The following is a 22,667-nucleotide window of genomic DNA, read 5'->3' on the forward strand; positions in this document are numbered from 1 at the left end:
TGAATACAGTTTGCACCCTCTTATTCATTTGAACTAGTAATAAGAATAATGCTATGCTTTTGCTTAACGTTTGTTTCTTTATTAGAGTACTTTGCAATGTATTTATTGTTTTCATAAAGAACTTGATATTTGGAAATTGATAACAATAAACAGAAATATTTAAAGGTTGATCTACAGTTTAAAGCAAAGGGTAGAATAAGGAAGGAAAACATGAACCACAGCATTCTGGCTTAACATGAACCACAGCATTCTGGCTTAACATGAACCACAACATTCTGGCTTAACATGAACCACAGCATTCTGGCTTCAATCTATTTTTGTTTAATTTATATAACTAGTTAGGTAATAAATGCGTTGTACTACCTAACTATTCTAAATAGAATGCTCAACATGGAATCAATATTAAATTCAAATTAATTATCTACATTTGAATTTTCTTAAATTTGATATACTGGGTGAGTACCTAAATTGAAAGTACCTCAATATGGAAAAACCTTATAAAAACCTTTTCCCGATCGGTTTATTTACGATTAAAAAATAAATAAAGACGCTTGCCTTAGATACAAGTTTCAAAGAACACGATACTCCGGTAAGTATTTAAAATACTGTATCATTAAAAAAATCATTTTCAAATGTAAACATGGCACGCGGGGGAATAACGTTCATGCTTGCCACAATCACACCATACTAGTGCAGTGTACTTTTTTACTTAAATCGTCAAATTTAACTGACTAACATGACAAAAAAACAAGCTGGAAATAAAATAAATTATTAATTTCTTAAACAAAACATGGACCAATAATTTTAAAAGGATACATAAAAAATAACAAATTAAAACCATATTTAGGTGCTCCGAAGTCAAAAAAGGCAGACCTTGACTGGACGGTTCATATAGTCCTTTTCATACAGATTGGTAGTATTTTAAAAAATAACATTTATATCAACCAATTGGTCTTATATCACATGCTGCTAAAAATATTTTTAAAATAGAGTGGAAGTGTTCCGATTTAGGTACTCAACCAATAGGTCGATTGCATATTACTATTTCTTACTTATTTTTAAATTATCTATTTCTAGCATTCTCAATCGTTTTCACTCATCGGCCTGAAATAATCAAACAAAACAAAAAAGAAAAGCAGAAAAGACTAGACAACTGGTGTCAATTGGTGACGTAGATTGTTCTTGTATTGGGGTTCTTCGTTCACCTCGCAAGCTGTCACTGGAATAAACAAATGTATTTAAGTGTATCGGTATATTCCCTTTCATTAAGGTTTTAAGAGCAAATATAAAATGTCCTTGTTACGTATTGCCGCCAAACAAATCGACAGCAGTCAGCTATATTTTATTATCAATTTCTTTATATACCTGCGTTATATATTGACGTAGTAAAACTCACAGGAAAATTATTCTAGTATGTACTTCTTTTGCGAACCAGTATCCTATATCAGTTTGACATGGGGTGTGTGAACTGTTTATAAAGGGTGTGTCAAGGGTTTTGGACTTTTTCAAATGCCTGTCAAATGTCAGAACGTCGAACATCATCTTTTTCTAATTTGGTGAAGTGCCAACGTAAAAATGATGCATCGGAAGTGATATCACATCATTTTCTCTGATAGTAACATTCCGCACTTGCAAATATCTACGAAAACAAAGCAACTTATATTAAAATATTTTTCATAACGGTTTGTTCTCGAAATATGCAATAGATGAAAAAATAGAGGATAAGAGTTCGTTACAGTGTAAGATCGTATTATATTTCATTGAATGAGCACCAAACGCAATTTTAAACAAGTGACATAGCTACGAGTGAAATATCTACTTTTGGTTTTCACGACCTGAATAAAAGTTATCTTACAAGGAAAGTTACAAACTTTTGTTTAATTTCATACATAAAACTGCACAAACTACATGCTAACGTAACGTTATTTTGGAAAAAAACATCGATGGGTTTGGGTTTTAGCACTGTGCGCGTTTAAATTGGATTTGAGAGTGGGCTAAAATTTCAAACAGTGAAAAATATCAATTTGAATTCTTTATTTACTGTTGAAATAGTGAAATATCTTTGATTTTTCACCAATACATCTCCATGAGCCACCGGAAAAGCATATACTTAAGGAATAATTTACACCGTTATTCTATTGTTTCAAGCTTAAAAATGATAATTAAACTTATCTGCAATTGTTTTGGCGTTTAAAAAAGAATGAGAGAAAGTTTCCTTGTCAATGTTATTTGACACGAGATTTCAACAAACCCATTGTTGAGCCCTGGAACATCATATTTTATACATTTTAAAACAAATTTCCAGTTTGTGGAGCTCATATCTTCCTTTTGAAACATAGTATATTTGGAAATGTGTTGAGCGAAATGTTCTCTTATAATTAGAGATATCTCTCTGAGTCCCGGTACACATTATCATCATTATATTAAGTAGTGCCAGTCTTTTAAATAAACACTTCCGGTCTTAGAGTTATCATTTTGCATTGACCTTGTGGCAGATACAAAATTAAAATTGCCATCGCTCATGTGTGTATTTCGCCATTTTATAAAAAATACACAAAACAACATAATAACAATTATTATTGCAGCTCTCAAACGATGGTGTGTCTCGAAGTGGTCCTTAAACGAAGGTTGCTTGGGTGAATGTAAACCTGGTTATTTCGGAAAGTTTTGCGAGAAAACTTGTTCAAAAGATTGCCTGAATGGGGCATGTGATAGCTCGAGTGGAATTTGTACTTACTGTACACCTGGTTATTTTGGCAAGTATTGTCAATCTTGTTCAGAAACATGTTTGAATAGGCTATGTAATAGCTCAAGTGGAATTTGTAAGGAGTGTACACCTGGTTCTTTTGGCAAGAATTGCGAGAAAATATGTTCAAAAGAATGTTTAAATGGAATATGTAATAGATCAACTGGAATTTGTAATGACTGTACACGAACGTATTTAGAAAGGTGTACACTAAATTGTGGACAAGGATGTCGAGAAAGGGAAGGTTTCCCACAATGTGACAGACAAAGTGGCAAATGCTTGAATGGCTGTTTTTCAAATCACTACGGAAACTATTGCAACGTTTCATGCATGAACTGCAAAGGAAATTCCTCAGTTGCCCTATGCGTTAATAACGGTGTATGTCTGTATGGATGTAAAAACGACTATTGGGACACGAAGTGCAATTCTAAATGCAGTACCAACTGTGAAGGTGACGCATATGGAAACCGGTGTAATTCATCCACCGGGGAATGTGTTAACGGCTGTACTCGTGGTGGAGTGGTATATTCTGTGGGGGTAAGATTTATGTTGAAAATGTCAATACCTTTTCAATAACAGATAAACAATGCATTTGAAAAGGTATTTCGTGTAGGCATTTCCTTACTCAATAATTATATTTGAAACAAATATCATTGCATATTCAAAACTTACATTTTTATATTTGCTTTTTAGTTTAACATAATTGGTCTTAAATCACATATTTTCAATCTTTATTTTCCAAATATTCTTTTTCGTACACTTTTCAGTATTTCTTGTTTTAATTTTTATTTTTCTGCACACAGAATCCATTTAAACACTACCAAATTAATATTGGATCAACAGACATCTTTAAATTCACAGACTTTTAAGGTCAAATATCTAAGATTTCTTCAAGGAACAGTGACCTGTTCAATTTTAAGTTGTGTCTATTTCGCTTGTCTAGCCATTTATGTTTTATTATAACCCTCTTTTGTATGGTTGTATTATGTTTTGTTAGAACTGACCGACAAACAAAAAGTCAACTCCTTAAAGACACCTCTGATAGTCATATCAGCTATATTCACTGTGGTTGTCGTTGCTGTTAGCTGCTACGTATGGGCTCGAAAAAGGTACGGATCAAGATAAACAAAGTAGCAAATACATTTTGTATAGAAATATATTCTAAAATATTCATTTGTGGCATCAATCAGATACATATATATTTGGATTGAAACTGGGAGTCAGACAAAAAAAATATATGTAATATCATATTCTGCTACTGCAATATAATGCAACTTTTTACGCTTGTATATCTTTAAAACAATACGTATATTCTTCACGCTGGATTAAATAAATAACATATCAATATTGTTTTACTTTGGGGTGTTACAAACTTGAATAAGGAAAATGGCATCAGAAAATTTAATTGCAAGATAAAGGTTTTATATCTTGTTAGGTTAATTTGAGTTTTAAGGACAACTATTTTATTTATAGTTGCATTATTGGACGATGTTACACACTTAAGTTATATGAAATAGCTCGTATATTTATGCTATAAAGGTGCAAACATGCTCCCCTTTGTTTGAATACGCAGGTTTATCGGTCAGCAGAATGAACGGATGGAACCAGGACGAGTATTTCAAATTGACGTTCCACCAAGGCAACAACAATTTGGGTCTCTGGGACAGCAAAGCTCTAACGTGTATTACGACATCCACGAGGGTACATATTTATGTTATCCATTTATTTAATATCACATTAAACACTATGTTAACTAGTGTGCTTATCGCTCACAAATATTTGAATCTTATTTCGCTTGCGTTGTAAAGGAGATTTTAAACAATTGATTGTTTGTTGTTGCCGTAAAGACGGCTTTCTGCAATACAAGGACATATATGAAACAATCAAAAGTATGATTATGACTTACGAATGGTTTAAATGGTTTGAACTTACTTATTTTCAATTAATATAGATGCCATGGAACAATATCATTACATCTGTGCGCAAAACGCACCTGATCACTATGATGAAATCAACGTCACACAATATGACCGTGATACCGAAATCGTGCCTTCAGATGAATTAACGGACGATAGTAATTCCCTACGGAACGTCACAGACTCTAAAAGCAAAGATGAACTTAATGGTAGTGACGAATCAATATCCTGGTGGAGAGTCACACAGTCTTATAGTGATCTTCATCATGCATGTAAGACAGACAATATGAACGGAGTTTATACCCGAGGTAGCGTAGTAGAATCTAATAGAAGTATTGAACTTGTGTGCACGAAAGATTGTATGGAACTTGAAGAATTTTGTCAAAAAAACAAGGATGAAGACCGGCGAAAGCCAGTTGCTACAGATAGCGAAGAGGGGGAATAAATATTTGGTGATTTAGGACAATTTCAAGTGGATTATATTCATGCTATTGCGAGGGAAGAATCTGAACTGCTTGATAATGAACAAGATCATCCAACTATATAGTCTTCCTTAAAATTGAGTCAGACGGAACTAGTCGGAGATATTTTGTGAAGATAATAGAAACTTGAATATCACCCAGCTGCCTCTTTAATCTCATCACAAATCAAACTGGACGACTAATAGACACTAATAGGTTTAGTAAACGACAAATGAACTTAAACAAAACGACTCTTTCGTATAAAGCTGACACATAATTCAAGCAGGTTATTTGATTTTAAATGGTTTAGTTAAGTCCAACAAAGATATATAGATATAAATAGTTCTGACTATCGGTCCATTACATCCGTTTTTTATAAGCCATATCTCTGCCAAAATTAATAAATTATTATTGATATGTTCTCCATAATTTTATAGCATTATGAAAGGCTGCATCCTGCATTACATTTATGTTGTCATCTCAAAAGTAAAGGACCCACTTTTTAGGTTTGTTGCATAATTATATTGATATAACAATACGTTTTATACTTGAATAGTAACATTCAAAATTCACAGAATTTAAGAGTATATTAAAGGGGTATGTCGAGCATCATTTGTTGTGGTATTTTTCAGTTTAAATGTAATAGTCATCATTAAAATTAAATGGATACAAGTAAGGTTGATATGTTTTATTTTGTAATTAATAAAACCTTTTGGAGCCATTGATCGGTTGTGTCCATATAGACTCGTTAACTTTTCCAGTAGATTCGTGTTCCAGCGAACTGTAGTTTTACTGACCGTTCCAAGTTGGGTGTTTTTTCATTTATCCGTAATTAGGCTATTTTAAAGCATATATGATTGGTTTGTGGTGAATGTTTGTACGTGTGTATGTTGTGTATGTATGTTTGTGTCTCATGGTTAGTATTGTTTAAACACTTGCCTTTTGTGTCTTAATTTCTATTATAGATTTGAGTTTTTGATTAATTGGTTTATTCCTGTATTTTCTTACCATCATTGTTTAATGTGCCGTTGGAAAAACTGAATTGTTATTATTGATAGAATTATAAATGCATAACGCGTAATCACAATATTATGTCTGTTCGACGTATTAATGATATCTGATAGTCTTTACTTCTAGGCTTTGTAAATGTGACTTATAAATAATTGTATGGCTATGTATAAACGCGTATTCAAACTAGCTTGCCTCTTAGAGGTATTGATGAGATAAACAATTGTAAAGCCTTTAGGCTGAAGGCCGCACGACTTAATACCGCAAATTGAAATTTACATTACCTGTTCTAAAGTAATGACAGGGACTTATCGGTATCAGTTTGGAGCCACTGAGAATATTGCTTGGATTTTATTTTTATTTTGCCCGTGAACAAAATTGTTATAAAAGTAAAATCACGCTTGTCGCGCTTACAGCCTTTCAACCCTCCCAGAGCTTTTTACATACACGATTTGAAATGAATATACGTAACTAAATATTTAAACTTTTTCTTCTAAGCTTGTTTCTGTTGTTTTTACATTTAATAGTTACAATTTACAGAAGTTTATATATGTATGTATGTATATAGCATTTTATTTAAGCATATATTTAATTTGCATAAACGTTTATTATTCAACTGTAAAATCTTAAAAACATATCTTGATATTTTTTAAATAAATCTTGAAATATCTTGAATCTTTATTTTCCGGATTTTGAACGCATACCCGAAATACACAATCACTTTTGTTCAAATCCCAGTTTGATAATGCTACTCTATCAGAGCGAAACGTTGTCAATCCATTAATACTTTTCCTATAAAATACGTTGATTTCACATACAACTTTAGAGGCAATATCACGCGTGACAAACATTAAGGTAAAGTTTACTTATGTTACAAACAATACGAAGGCAGTTTTTGGCAGTTATATCCCGTCTCTATGAATATGACGAGGGATCAACCCAACGCAAGATTAAAGGGGCTTATATGCATTATTAAAATGTGTAAAAATATATTATAATTGCATTCCTTTTAATGCACTTACTTCTGTTTTGATGAAAAAAGGCGAGCAAAAATCTGAACACTTATGCAAAAGTATAAAGTTGAATCCTCTTTAGGATCAATGCTTACTTGAGATTCTCTGCTTTAAATACATTATAACAGTAGATGCTTTTTAGGTTCGCCCGCGTAGATTCAATTGATCCATATCACGCTTGTATCTGTGGTCCATGTAATATAGTGCATACCCTGGTTTAAAACTGCCCCTTACAATAAAGCGCAAAGCCTTCCGTGGTTACTATTAAACATTGATTTGTAGCGAGACTCGTTTTTACAATGAAACAGATCAATGTTAAAATATTGGTTTATGCATTGTAAAATAAAATAATTGCGTTGGTAAGAAACGTAAAACACATTTGCAGGAAATTAATCTCGTAAAAGTAAGAAAATGGACATTCTTTTAAACTTTGAAAATTATAAGGAAATATATTTCTGAAACCAATAGTCTACGAAACATATAAAACTGCCTGTTTCATTCAATTAAACATATTCTATAGAAATTAGATTTCAAACAAAGGAACCGTGACACGACCGGGAAAGTAAATGTCCTTTTGTTTATTTATTATTTTACATAATCTTGCAGCTGTCAAGTACACATTTAGTTCCTTGTTCTAGTAATGTTTACCGTGCTTAATCACATACACACCCAGTTGCTTCATTGTTCATGAATTCTAAAGGCCAGCATTCACAATCAACATCCAAAGTCTAATACCATTCACAAGGAACTTTCAAAGGACAAGTTCTGACGAACAAATGGAATGGCCCTCGTGTATTCTTTATACCCTATTTTACAATAGTACAATGTTTAGAGGCACAAGGCGTGGACCCAATCGACACTGGCAAGAGACACTAATGTACAGACAACACACACAATGTTTCACACACCACAAACATATCGCACAAGCATCAGAATAGGGTTACCGATCAGCGATGTGATTTCCACCTTAATGAGTATGTTACAGAGCTTTTTAGAAGAAATAAGGAAGAGGAACGGTAGACTGATATACAATAAGAACAAAACGCAATTCTTCAGATGACAATTATAAAAACAATGATTCCATTAAGGAATTTTTGTTTTTAAATATTTTTTGGGAGATTATTTTTCGAACCAATTATCACGCAACCGTCCGGCTCTGCCATGTATCAATCCATTTGATACACATTATTGTTTTTCTTCCTTTTTTCGTTAACTATACCATTTGAAAATGTACATACACTCCAGTTTTATTCGTGTTACATTCAGACTTGGCGACGGCCAGTATACTTACTCTCAGGTTTATTTACTCTTTTGATGTATTTTGAGTATGCCAAATCAGATGAAATGCAAACAACATTGAGTTGCCCGTTCATGTTTCCATCAATTTCAAAAATTCAGATTGAAAATATTACATCACGTCTATCAGGATTTGTTCAGTACGAATCACCGACATATCTTGAATTTCGTCATTCAATTTAATAAAGAAGATCGCGTAGCACATCGTGTAGAACAACTTTCTGTACTAAAATAAACAAAAACCAATATCATTGGTGTCAACATATTTGAATAATGTATTTTGTAAAGTAAAATCAATTCTGAAGCTTCATTGGTTTTGTGGTTGAATGTCAACTCTTAAAGCGCCGCCCTTATTGTCTTTAAAGGTGATAGATCATTACTTCTATAACCGCGCTCTTCTTTGCCTGCTTTAAGAGTTTGTAACTAATTTGTTTAAACAGATAATTAATTGTTACAATGATTTCACAGTCGCAAAATGTATTCATTATGATAGACGTAAATTGAATCCTTAGCGAGGGTTCCACAAGAATGCCGCAAAACGATAATTGATAATCGACCGGGCCATAAAACTTCACCGAGTTATGCGAAAAGTCAAAAACCCTGTACAAATCTATGAATATAATTAGTAGCATATGAATGAACGCTAAATTATTTACACACATGAAAGGGCCCTACAGAATATTTGAAATCATACATGCCAAGACAGGCAAATTGGGAATAACGATATATATATATATATATATATATATATATATATATATATATATATATATATATATATATATATATATATATATGTTGAAAAGTCATTTTTTCGTTTTAGTAATCATTTCTTTCGTGACGTATATTTATTTCCAATCGTGTCTTTCATTATTCCTTACAGAATAAAGCTATTCGGCCATTTTTTTGCTAGTATTGCTTACTAGCATTCTTATGCTGAAATTTAATATGTATGACATGAATTATTTCATTATAATAGTATACTTCGTTTTTCCAAAGCTGAACAGTTTACATTTATTCTCCATTTTAATAGGAAATTTCCAATAAATTACTAAAAAAACAAGTCTTTATTTGTGTACTGTATAGCTATTGTATAATGAGCAATTGATTCGTCATTGATACATATAGGCTCTCATACCGATCTTCTTCCCATGACGGACACTAAACAAGGTGTTCGTTTCAGCAAGAGTTTCATCCTCTGGCAAAAGATTGTTTCCAGGAGTTACTGTCATAGGAACAACACCCTGACGATAGCTCAAATTTCGTTATTTTTTAAGATTCAGAAAGGAATCGTTGATGTTTCATTTATTTCAAGCTTGTTAAAAAAACATAGTTGATTATATATTTTTATGCTCAAAACATGAATAAGTAAAAACAGAATACATGTATCTATGTTTAGTTTCAGTTGGCATAACTGTTCTCCGACCTCTAAATGCAGCTATGTTTTGCAAATCGTTGTGTCCTTTACGTCACACTTCACCGATTGAGTGAACAATTCTTCCACACAAGCGAATAGGGACATCATCTCTCAGAATAAGAAGGCACGCCATTGATAGAAAGTCTTCACAACGTACCACCAATATCGACTCTACATGGTGATGTTCAAATTGGATCGATATTGTCATACAAGATTATTACTCTAGTTTCGGTCAATCATTTTGAAAATGATGCTTTCTTTATGTGACTATTTACAAAAAAAGAATGAAATATAAAAAAAAAGATTGCTTTAGAAGTGTGCAATATTGTTCAACTTCAGAAAAAATGATGATATATTGTTCAGCTATTTGAATTAACTTTGTCTATTATACGCTATTCGAGTGTACAATCTGACAAAATTTAATTCATGGTTTGAAACAGGGATTTGTATACAATGACCTTACATCTTCATGTATGTTGTGTGTTTTAACTTTGCATATTCAAAGTTCAATATGATTTCTGTGTCTTAAAATCTTATTTGTTAACAAAGTATCTGATGCAGGCATTTGACTGTTAGCCGAGGCAAAAAGCGGAGTGTTCAGTTTAAAACCAAGATAAAAAAATTCTACATTAATAGTCCTTTTTTTATCAGCCAATACAACATCACCATCTTTAACCAAACCATGTATTTTTTAATATTTCAATACGTCATTAAACACAGATTGTTCCGAAAATGTTTTATCTGAAATTGAACCTGTGAATAATTCCGAAACAAACTTGAACCACTATTTATATCACATCCAATTAAACTTTTAAAGTTGTTTTTGACTGATAGCCACTGTACATTTGACTTTTCTTATCTAGAGCACATGGACTGTGTTTTTACTTCCTTTTCATTAATTATTATCAAAGATGTAGGGGAATTCCTTTTTGTACTCAGATTACATGTCTTTTATTATGTTGTCTCTATGTGGCAAAACGGTGCGTTGGCATAATGTTATGAACACAATATTAATACATGTGTTAAATAATCACCTGTTGACTCTACGCCTAATCAAAATCTTACTGACATTCCTTAAATCCAAATTCATACCTAAGTTGACAAATAGTAAAAAAGGCCATTCCCCGGTTTCAATGATTTCAAACCTTACGTCCAGCTTCATAAAACACTTTATAAGTAAGAGGAAATTCAAAGTTTAGGAGGATATGTTACTCCAGTGCGATATTTGAACAAGTTTTATTTTTCTCTCCCTTATTAATAACAAAGTTGACATTAGCCTTTATTGCATTGTCTTTAAATGAAACATATCTCCTTAGGTGTGTCTGTTGTTCATCCTGGTCCAGCAAACATATGGAACACGTCATCGGTCCGATACCGGCATTTACATATGACCGATGTCGGATGTGCAGCACGGCTCAACATCGGGCCGATGTCGGCATATTGGTTAATAGCTGACGTTTAGCCAGCATAAGGCCGAGTTCTTTTCCCGTCCCTGTTCTCATACAGCTGACTCTTCAAGGTTAATGACAACAGAACATAATATAAAAAAAAACACAAGGTTTTGCATTGGTTAGTCTTCGGAGAGAAATATAGTAATAATTAAGGTTTTGATGTGTCGCTTTACATCCTTCCTACACTATCAATGTTATTTAATCAATTATTATAACATATTGTTATATAATAACGGCTAATGATAAGGTTTTCAACAATTTCGCTAATGTGCTTACCGGGGGAGATAGTTATTTAATATATCAAATATCATTAAACGTCCATGTGAATAAGGTTTCTCCAAAAGCGAAATGAAACAATTTTGACGATTTTCTTGACGCCTTATAGGACGTTGATAAGGTATTTGAAATCTAGCATTATTGCGTTGTGCGACATCATGCGATTAAAGAAATCTATTTGGAGGAATATTGTCAGAGACGGATCTGTTTTCTAGGTAATAGACATGAATTTCATACAAAGATTCGGTAAACTACAAATTCGTTTGTAATAACACTGATTTTAATGATTGAGATTTGCGCCAAAACACTTCTAGATACGAATAACATTTAGTAACAGTAAAAATGAGAATATGTTTTGATAATAGTTTGTGCAATTTCCAAAATACAACATTAACTTTCGATTTAAGAATGCCAAAACACGTTTTAAAACAAAATGTATACGAATTACGAATAAGATAACTGATTTTATACATGATTTACAGCTTTTGCAACTCAAAAGGTCCTAAAAAAGTACAATATTTGAATTACCAGCATAATTGACGTTTCAATATAACAGCTAGCTGATAATTTTAGTGTTGATACAAACACAAAACCTTTATGTAACATTAATTAAGAAAAGTTTGATTATCCATTTTAGCAATTTATTACAGTCAGGCCGTTTGGAATTAAACTATACATGCAGTTGAAATAAGTTGGGAAGAAAGTTATTATTAAAGATAACCCGTTATGTTTTGTTTTATAAAACTTCACGTTATATACAAAAAGTCATTTTCAAGTAAGGCAAAGTTTGATTTGAAGTTCTCATGCAGATCTAGAGATTTTAGAGCTCTTTGAAAAAGTCACCCCCAAGTCAAATGCGTGTTAACGTTAAAAATATATTGTCCAAAAAATAAATGTTGTAAAATGTTATACTCTTCCATAATGTTTACCGAATATTTTAAATCTACAAATTTTAATATTTAAACGCTTGAAGTGTTTAAATGTCAAAATTATACTGCTGTGGTAAATGGTAAAACAACAAAAAATATAGGAGTTTTGGGTAACCCTGGGATGAGCCTTAAATAGTACAGACAACTAAACAATCCCAGTCTATTTGAGTATAAGAACATCAAGTTTGGATAGCAAATACTCCCATTTCTAGTGTTTCACGACTCCCGACACTATATATTGCGAGAAAGCTTAAAACAAGCAAGTTTACTTAAAACAGGATAAAAAAAAGCTACGTTTCTAATAAGGAAGTAAATTTCAGTCAAAGACACTCACTGTGTATTTCATAGAGGCTATTATTCTTTGGCGCAATATTTCGCAATTCGGGTTCCGGGTTACTACTTTCTCATTTCAAGTAGTTCCATGAAATTGCATGGTATTTTTTATCCTGTTTTAAGTTAAAGTTCTTGTTACAAGCTTTCATGCACAACATAACCTCAATGTACAAAATAACGATATGAGCCGCATCTCGTGATTTAAGGCCTTCGTGCATAATTATTGCAAACAGTCTATAAACTGCCAACACTTATGAATATTTTAATGTGTTTTTCACTTTTTCCAAACTCTTTTTTCTATAGGACTGTCATTGGCGAATCATTTTCGTTACGATTTATGACAATTACTTTGATTACAAACTACATCATTTCGGAAATGACTACTCAGTGGTATATGCCTTATTTATAAAATACAACATGACACCATGATTTCCATTGAAAAGTTGTTCTGTCAATTGAATATTAGCCCTCTTTTAAGCTGATGGCTTTTAATTTTATGTCTTGCTTTTTGTTCTTGTATCTAGGCATTCATATATTACATCTTTGGACAACACATACGTAATTTGTTTGTCCCTGTTTTTAGACTTTGCGTTACTTTTCTTTAGCACGCATTTGTTTTAAACCCTCCGTACCCTGAGTATCATGACATACCAATCTTCGGAAAATGTTACGGTTACCCCCTTGGAACGGTCAGCGAAACAGTTTACCTGAATATATAATAGTGTATGAGTACTCAACCCCGCAATTGATATACCACTAATAAAGGATAGCTTACTTAAACATATAAGCCTTATGCTGCAATGTTCAAGGCCAAGAACATTCAAGTAGGTATTCCTTATATCCAGAGATATATCCTATGACATTAGGGCTAATACATATGGTTATTAGCGTTCAATAAATTGTCTTCAACTAATGTTTCCATCATATAGCACTTTCAAAACATTTAGGAACTTTACAAACAAAATGTACAGCATTCTACACATATTTTAATAACAATACATTCGTGCAAAATAAAACAGGCTAAAAACAACCATTTTACATTATGTTTATGAATACAATTTGCATTATATAGATCTATTTTGTTCATTGCTAACACATTTCTTTCGAATTATTACAATTAACAGGAAGGCAATGAATGTTCATCATACGAGACATACAACACGTTCATTGAAATCTCAAACATCTGTATATATCGATATGGCAATCGTGTGTTCCTAGTTTCCGTGTAGCTAGAACAAAAAGGGACGATGTTACTGTTGTTGGTAATCTTAATCCAACAACGCTCTGGTTATTATTTTAACTCATTTACAGTTCACTAACGTTCAGCGCTTACAACACCATTGTTTTCATACTAAGTCAATATCTGTTTACCAACTTCCGTCACCAACAACATCATTGTCATTTTGTATTGCCTTACATCATGTCTATTATTTACCTTCATTTTATTTTCGATTGGTTACTGCCATCGATTACAAAACCAATCATATAGTTGTGTTGATCTAAATGCAACGCTATAGTGTTATATTTCCTTCCTCCCTGGTACATTATCCTTAGATCATAGGCACTCACAGATCCAATCAACGTTGCTCAGAGCGTTTAGAATAATACCAGCTAGCAATGAGTATACATTGTGCTTAAACCACAACTTCCACACTAAGAGTGCTATATTCAATTTTGCAGCGTTGAATCTAGGCAGCATTCTTAAAGATCTTGCGTAATAAGAACCGCTTTATTATAATTCCATTCCAACTCGCAGCAGATACCCAGCATATTCATTGCGATATGTCGATATGACATAGAGGAATAGTCAATGCACACTTCCAAACGCACGAGAGCCTCGTAATTTCTGTTCATCAAGTCCTAACTCTCTGAACACAAGGTACTGCATAAAGAACATAAATGGAATGGAGTCAAAACAAGCAGCACACCTCCAATTGTGGTCAACGGTACACATGTTTCTTCTATCCTCGAACAAACACCATATGCTTCAAAGCGCAAAAGTGGTTGCAAAAGGAAAATTTCATGCACTTGAAACATAACTTCAAGAGCAACATGGCGCTTTATAAATGTCCATGCGGGAATTTCAGTGATCGGATGTGGTCCTCTGTATCTATTGTCAAATTCCGAAATGTCCTTAAGTAATACAAATTTGTTGTGGTCATGACGAGTCACAAAGAAAATGGGATCACTGACAGTTTTCATAAAAACCCGTTCCAAGAATGTTCGAGACATTTCATATTTACCACTTGCAAACATAAGGGAGGACACTTGTAATTCCATTGACAACGCGTCGGGTAATAAATGATCAGGTGCAAGAGGATTGAGTTCTTTTCCTTGTTCTAACAAGTATGCCTTTGAAAGCAAATAGTATCTTATTTTCACAAACGAGAGAACAATATCTGCGCATTCTCTCTGTTGTTATGTTTGCGACTTGGCGATCTGTTCTTTAAATCTCACCTGAAGATTATTGTACTTATTGCGCATTCTTTGAATAGCATCTGGATTTACGTGTGGAGCAAGGCAGCCGAGATGACGAAGTGTAAGAAAACGATGCAAAACTGTTGTGTTCACCTGTTCAACAAGAAGTGTGCACCAATAAACATATCTTTGAGCTTCGACTAACAAATGTTTTATTTCAAATACGCATCTCTGTGCTTTTTGTACACTCATGAAATATGTATTGGTATTGACTTGCAATAAATCAGCAATATCCATTATTTCAGCCCAATGTTTTCCACATCGTGGAAGTTTTCCACCAAAAAGGTTAAATGTTTTGTTGAAGAAGTGTGGACAGAATCGCTTCTTCGCGAATATTCTAATCGTCTTGTCAAATACAGTTAATCAAATTACTCTTTACCCAAATATTTGGCTCTGTCATAGCTACTGCATAAAACAGAGCAGTCTTACAATGAAAACTTGTAAAACCTTTCCCAACAATTTTTTTGAAAAATATTCTCTGTAATATCTTCAACACAACATATGTTTGAATATGTGTGATATTAAACCCAAACATAATTTTTCTCTCCGTCAAATTGTACGAAATTCGCCATTAAAGCATCGCATCATGGCTTTCAGGATGGCCAATAGGAACTAAATTGCAAGGATGTTCCTTTGGTACATGGAGATTTCCTTAGAGTTTTCCTCCGATAGTTATTGGATTCTGATCCCTAGGGTAGACACTGTCGCAAAATAATGGACGGACAACGTCGGAATTGTTGTTAGAGAAGGAAGGCCCCGTTCTGGATGCCTTACTCCCCCACATCTGCTTTCCTATCATTGCATAAAGACTGTTTGGGATATAGTAATGCAGATTCTGGGCGTCTACAAAGAGAGTGCCCGGCCAAGTACATAGCAAATGTCTGTCTACGTTTGGTACTTCCACTGTACGATCGTAACATTGACTGTATAGAACACGCTGAATATTTCGTCGCTCGTGTATTTCATAATTAAGTAAGACATGCTTTGGCAATGTGTCATGAAGAATAAGGTCTAACAATGCATGACCAGGCGGCGGCATCTCATTTCTGACAATTAGTATATTTTGTCGACCGTTCCTTTTATCACCAGGACTGCAAATGGCAGCAACATGTTCAGAAGATGGTCCAAAGAGTATGTCATCATCAGAGTCAAATATGTCAGTGCATTCTATCATGCTTCCGACGGCAATATAACACCTTGGATTATTTATATTCTCAGCATTTTCATTTATATTATAGCACTCATCTAATGTTAGCAATATCTCTATCTAGCAGTTTTTCTGTTCGTTGAATTGCTCCAGGTCTTGGATTTGTTCTTTTCCTTCGCGCTGAGTCGTTCAATTCAGCCATGCTGTAGTAAACGTAAAACTGTTTCCCGCTTGTGCTACATGTGCAATCGCTGTAATCGAATAGATAATGCATATCCTATACGTACAAAAACTAAGTTAACCTTCATTTTTCTCCAAGCAAGAGTGTTTATACTGACGAAAGCGTATAAAGCGCATTAAATTGCATTTCAAATACATACTCTTATAACATAGTTGCAACGTCCACTAGTACTGGTGAAAGAGGGAATGTTACACCCACAAGAACCGTTCGTAGAGGTAATGTTGCGTCCTTCAGAACACACAATTAATTATAAGCAACGTGTATTAGTACACATTCTTAAGGTTAGCCGTGACATAATACAATGAAACATACAGTGACACGCCCAGTGCTCGAAAAGTCAAAAATACTCTCTTTGCTGGTCATTGATTTTAAACAACGTCAACGTCAAAGTTAATTTCATTGAGGTAATGCTACGTAAAAATAAACTGTCCAAAGAGGTATAGTCAAGTAGAACTGTTCATAAAGGTAATGTTTCATCAACCCAACCAGACCTTTTCCATAGGTTATGTAGCATCAACCAGAATTATTCCAAAGTTAATGCAAAATCGGCCAGAAATGTTCATAAAGGAACTTACGTGGTGTTACGGTGTGTTTATGAACAGGGTGTGCATTTTATTTGTTGATTTCGGGGCTGGTCCTTGTAGTTTTCATTGTGTTCGTTATCCTTTAAAAAAGAGAAAGGTTTAACTTATACCTTCAATATTCTTCATAATACGCGTATTGATATACTATAGCATAATTGTAAAATGTCCACTAACTCCATTAGTTGTTAGAATAATATCATGTAGAGTTACTTCGTTTTGAAAAAGTTAAAAGTCATATTAAATCCGTTTCTGAACTAGGTTCATGCTCTCTATATGATAAAGTGGTAAAATACTGTCCTCAACTAGTGACCTACTTTTTCACCCGACATAACCTAAATTCATTCGAAACGGATTCAGTAAAGGAAGTCGTTATCAACAAGTTCCTTTCTGATTGGATAAACAGATAACTTTGTTTTGAGTTTATAAAGGGTTCTTCACTTATATTGTATTTTAAGATTCTTCTTTGATTTGAATTATACGTGGCTGTTTTGATCAGGGATGGGTACCAAGTTTATGTACTAATTTATTTAATTAGTTGGACTTCGATACCAATTTCACCTCGTGCACAATAAACTGCTAAATGAACGAAACAAAATTAATCTGCACCTTGACAACCTGAGACTCACTTGCAATTTCCTTGCTTTCACCATCTGTGACTGACCATGATATGAGTTTTATACCTCGAAACAGGCTCAATGTGTATTGTCTTGCAACTGGAGCTCCTTGTACATAACTAAATTGTTGGCATGACCTGAATTTAAAACAGTAGTATAATTTATAAAGACAACCACTTTTAACTTAACACTTGACTGAAATCGAAATCATTCTTATTTATTTGACTCAGTGACCTAGATAGACATCATACTGTCATACGTTTACTTAAACGAGATTAAGGTATTATGTTGAGCTAGTTTAACAGGTACACAGTATATTGTGTTTATTCCACTTTATATCATTTTACAAAATAAATTCTCGCTTTTTACTCAGTTGTTCATTGTTGTTTATTCACACCTCAACTTCAATTCCTTAAATAAACTGCCTTTTGGCAATTGCGATTACTAGTATCACCCGGTGAACGCAACATCTTCGGATATGTTCGGATCTTGTGTCATCGAATAATAATATGCATGTAAAATATATTAATGTCATCAGTGTTTCATTTTTACGTTTAAAAATGATTTGAAGTAATTTAACTTGTCCCCACTTGATTGTGACGTGTTTCCGGTTACGGTCAGTTCGTTCCTTTTACAAAATGGGTGAGAAAGAATACACCGTAAGTTTTTTTATAAATGAATTGAAGTATTGTTTCACAAATGAAGTAATGATATATTGATGTAAATATAAATAATAAATTACGTTATTGTTGTCTTTATCGGAGATATGAACGCAATTGTGCTAATTAAAGTACGCGTTGATTCCTTCGCTGGGCTGGACGAATTAGATAGTAGTGCCCTTTGGTTATCTTTGTTATTTAAATTACATTGATGTCGCGTGAAACATAACCAACAACATACAACGCGGTCCCTAGTCTGTTATCATGTACATGCGACATAATAGTTAACATTTAAAACGGTTGTAACATAGATGCCAGTATCGAATTAATGCAACCCTGCATCACATCCGAGGATCACATCATAAATATAAGTATTAGAATCAGTATAAGTAAAACTATAAGTTTACCTGCTAGAAAAAGATGAACCGGATCATATTTGTGGCGAATCCTCAACGCGGCAATTGTCCAAGTTATCTTTTAATGCTTATTTGGTAGAATGAAATATTAATTACATTAGAATGCATGTTTTGAGACTTACATAAGCCAAACTTGTCCCCAGCCATCACAGCACGTTCTTTTGGTTCCGTTGGCGTGGAGGCGAAGGAGCAAAGTTGCAACCACTCGAACGTTTCTCACTGTTAGTAGCATGCATGCTCTTCTAATCATCATGATCATCATCATCATCATCATCATCATCATCATCATCATCATCATCATCATCATCATCATCATCATCATCATCATCATCATCATCATCATCACCATCATCATCATCATTATCATCATCATCAACATCATCAATATCAGTCGCAGCAGCAGCAGCAGCAACAGCTGCAGCGGTAGCAGCAGCAACATCGTCTTCATACTTATGATATCGTTATAATTATTATATTTATCATTATCAGCAGCAGCAGCAGCAGCAGCAGTACCACCAGCAGCAGCATTTTTTGATAATCATTATATTCATAGAAAGCACACATAAGGTAATTTCAAGTATGTACAATTGTTAAATATACGAAGATGTTATCTCTTAAATTGACAAAGTTATCTAATCGTGCTTTTGATTAAACCAAAGATTATTTTGCATGTATGTAATGGTAACATGTGGACAAATTAGACGTTAAAAATGGGATCTCCATTAAATTAAAATTAAAACTGTTGAACTTTGATAGACTGTGGTAAATTAATGCTGTAAAACAGAATATATATCTGCTTATATTTTACAGCATATCAATTTCATAAAATTGTATTCGAAAACAGATATCAAGATAACAAAATCATACTTTTGCATTGTTTTTAATCTTTTATATTGTGGTACCCGATTTTGCTGTTTTTCTTGTCACATAGACGGCTGATGTTACTGCTTTCATGTATTGTTGTATAAATTTTGGTTGACGGTAGGCCTCAGCTTTAATAAAAAAAATTAGAAATCGTGAGGCAATTCAAATCTTAATTTCGATACTGTACTAAGCTTATCATCGTTTACTAGGTATTTACCATATTATTGCAATGAATGTAAAATGTCAAAGTTAAGGTTATTTACATTTTTGACATCGCCCTGACAACGCTGCTGATAACAGAGTTACATCCCACGAACGAAAGAAACTACATATGGAAGTGTTAACATTGTGAACATCGTTTTGTATATACTTATACGCTTTTTAAATGGAGAGTGTTGATTTCAGTTATTGCAAACGTAACTAATCGCAGATTAAACCTTCAATTGAAATGTTAAAACGTACAAAACAATATCTTGATAAATATATATATGCTCTTTATTTCCTCTGATCGAGATACATATATTAATTAACATATAAATATATAAATGCATGTGTTAACAAAATAACGAAAAGAAATATGTCATGATAAATGCATGTGAAAATATACTAATGATATGATCAGATAAACATTTGCAAGCAGAGAGATAACACAATATGACACAATATGACAACATGTGCATTTGTAAAGAATATGTTTATATCAAAAGAAAGAGAAAAAACATGCATATGCGAACAAGCATACATGTTACATTATTGGGATAAACATTTGTGCAAGCAACGGCTCAAAACAGGTTTTCAAACATTATTATGATGAAAGGAGGTTAAAAAGGAACATTTCCGATAACTACATATTGTAACATTTGTTTCGGCATTATCATACAGCAAACAATTTATTACATAAATATGCAATCAGTAAAATATCACTTATGATCAATTTATCATAAGAGTCATCATCGAAATCTTGCTAACTTATGTTTACATGCTAATTGAAACTGAAATGTATTTTCAAAATAGTTTGTAGACAAAGCTAAATGTTTTTTATCAATCAAATATTGCAACTTTGCCTCCTCATTACCAAACGAAATCAACGAACATATGTCGTAAGAGAAGTTTTCTGAAAGCGTATTGTTAAAATTATTTCTAATATCAGACGATAAATTGCATGAAAATAGAACATGCTTTACGGTATTATTTATAATAACGTCACACGCGTGACATAACACAACTGACTTATTTTCGTATATGCTTGGTTCAATCCAAAGTATGCTAACTTCAAGAGCATGTTGTCTTGATTGAAAATCGTTTGCGAAAGTCCATATAATGGCTGGTTCAAATCTTATATGTGGGAGCATGAAGCGATCAAAAGTTGCGCCACTTTGAACTCTTTGTTTCCAATCGTCTAATTCCATATTATACACCAACATTTTGCATTTATGTTTCCACATTGACTTTTAAGGGAACATTCCTGTTTGTATATATCTTATAATAAAATCGGATAACTTGTTTTTGACAAAATTCTAATAATGTCTAAAACAAATCCTTTTTGAATACACTTATCAGCCCTGCAAGAAAATAAGGCTAGTCTTTTTTGAACATTTGTTTTGTAAGCACCGATGTCGGCATATTGCATAGTCGTTCGAGGAACATAAGCTTCTTTAAATTTATTTCGCTTACTATACGTTTCCAGACTAACATCGCTAAACAGATATCGGTTCGTGTTCGAATAAGGAACTGTTGAAAAGTTTTTGCCGTCATTCGTATAAAACGTTCTAATTTCATACTGTTTGATTTTGTTAGATTGTTCCAGTGTTCTGCTTCGCAAAGAAGTTTTGGTATACAATATACCGATATTTTATCATTGTCTGTTATTTTGTCGTTTAGTTGTATACCTACATGTCTAGTTTTATTAGTGCGTTCAATTTCGTCTGGCCCTAGATAGAAATTAATGTTCGTTTTATTTTTGGCAGTGTCACCGAAAACCATTACAAAACTTTATGTTCGTGTATTATGTTTCTAAAATTTCATATATAATCGTATGTTATGTTCAGTAGATTTTGAAGACCATTTGGTGAAATTGCAGCCAACGCGATGTCATCAGCCAATGTAATGTTACTTGTTATGACGTTTATAACATTTAAACCTTGTCCACTTTTCTCCAGTGAATCTTAGAGTCCATTGATAAACAGATTAGATATCCAAGTTGAAATAATTCCCCCTTGGCGTATACCTTGCAACACAGGAAAGAACTCGGAGGTTAAACCGTTTGCAGTGATACAACTATACATATTACTGTGCGCATCGACTATAAGAAACCACTTTTTGCCTTGAATTCCAAGTCCTGCAATTTTGTAAAATATTGCATCCAACCATACAATGTCAAAGGTCATTTTGGTGTCAAGCATAGCGACGTATACTTTGTTGTTGAGCTCACTATTGTGATATATAGATTCTTGTAAATTAAAAGACGCCGTTATTGCCCCTGTATTCTTTTGGTTTGTGTTTTGCTGTCGGTTTGGAAATTCATTGTTGGTTTCCTTTACCCACTTTGTAATTTCGTCATGTAAGACTGTTTCAAATAGTTTATATATATTTGGTAATAGCGTTATAGGTCTATAGTTTCCGGGGTCACTTCTTGGTTTACCGTTATCTTTGTAGGCTGGAATAATTAATCCCATTTTTCACATTTTTGGAATTCTGCCTGAGATTATTATTGTATTGAACAACGTTGCCAGGGCCTTATGCAATGCATCGCCTCCATAAGTGTTCATTAAAAATAGCATCGTTTGATGAGGCCTTCCCCTTTTCAACGTTTTAATAT

At 33.3% G+C, this 22,667-nt stretch overlaps 1 protein-coding gene across 1 annotated transcript; it reads left to right on the plus strand.

The window, feature by feature from the left end:
• The first annotated feature begins 3,256 nt into the window (after positions 1-3,256).
• On the plus strand, positions 3,257-6,387 carry LOC128239478 (uncharacterized). Its single transcript, XM_052956132.1, has 4 exons — positions 3,257-3,283; positions 3,744-3,855; positions 4,320-4,447; positions 4,698-6,387. The coding sequence occupies exons 3-4, from the start codon at positions 4,345-4,347 to the stop codon at positions 5,105-5,107; spliced, it is 513 nt and encodes a 170-aa protein (XP_052812092.1). The 5' UTR covers positions 3,257-3,283; positions 3,744-3,855; positions 4,320-4,344; the 3' UTR covers positions 5,108-6,387.
• Positions 6,388-22,667: the final 16,280 nt, after the last annotated feature.

The sequence above is a fragment of the Mya arenaria genome, chromosome 6, assembly GCF_026914265.1.
Source record: "Mya arenaria isolate MELC-2E11 chromosome 6, ASM2691426v1".
Taxonomy (NCBI): Eukaryota; Metazoa; Mollusca; class Bivalvia; order Myida; family Myidae; genus Mya; species Mya arenaria.

Excerpts from the sequence above, each read along its gene's own strand:
- LOC128239478 (XM_052956132.1), top strand. The coding sequence starts at position 4,345 with ATGGAACCAGGACGAGTATTTCAAATTGACGTTCCACCAAGGCAACAA. Across the intron at positions 4,448-4,697 it reads GTATTACGACATCCACGAGG|ATGCCATGGAACAATATCAT; the intron begins GTACATATTTAT and ends CAATTAATATAG.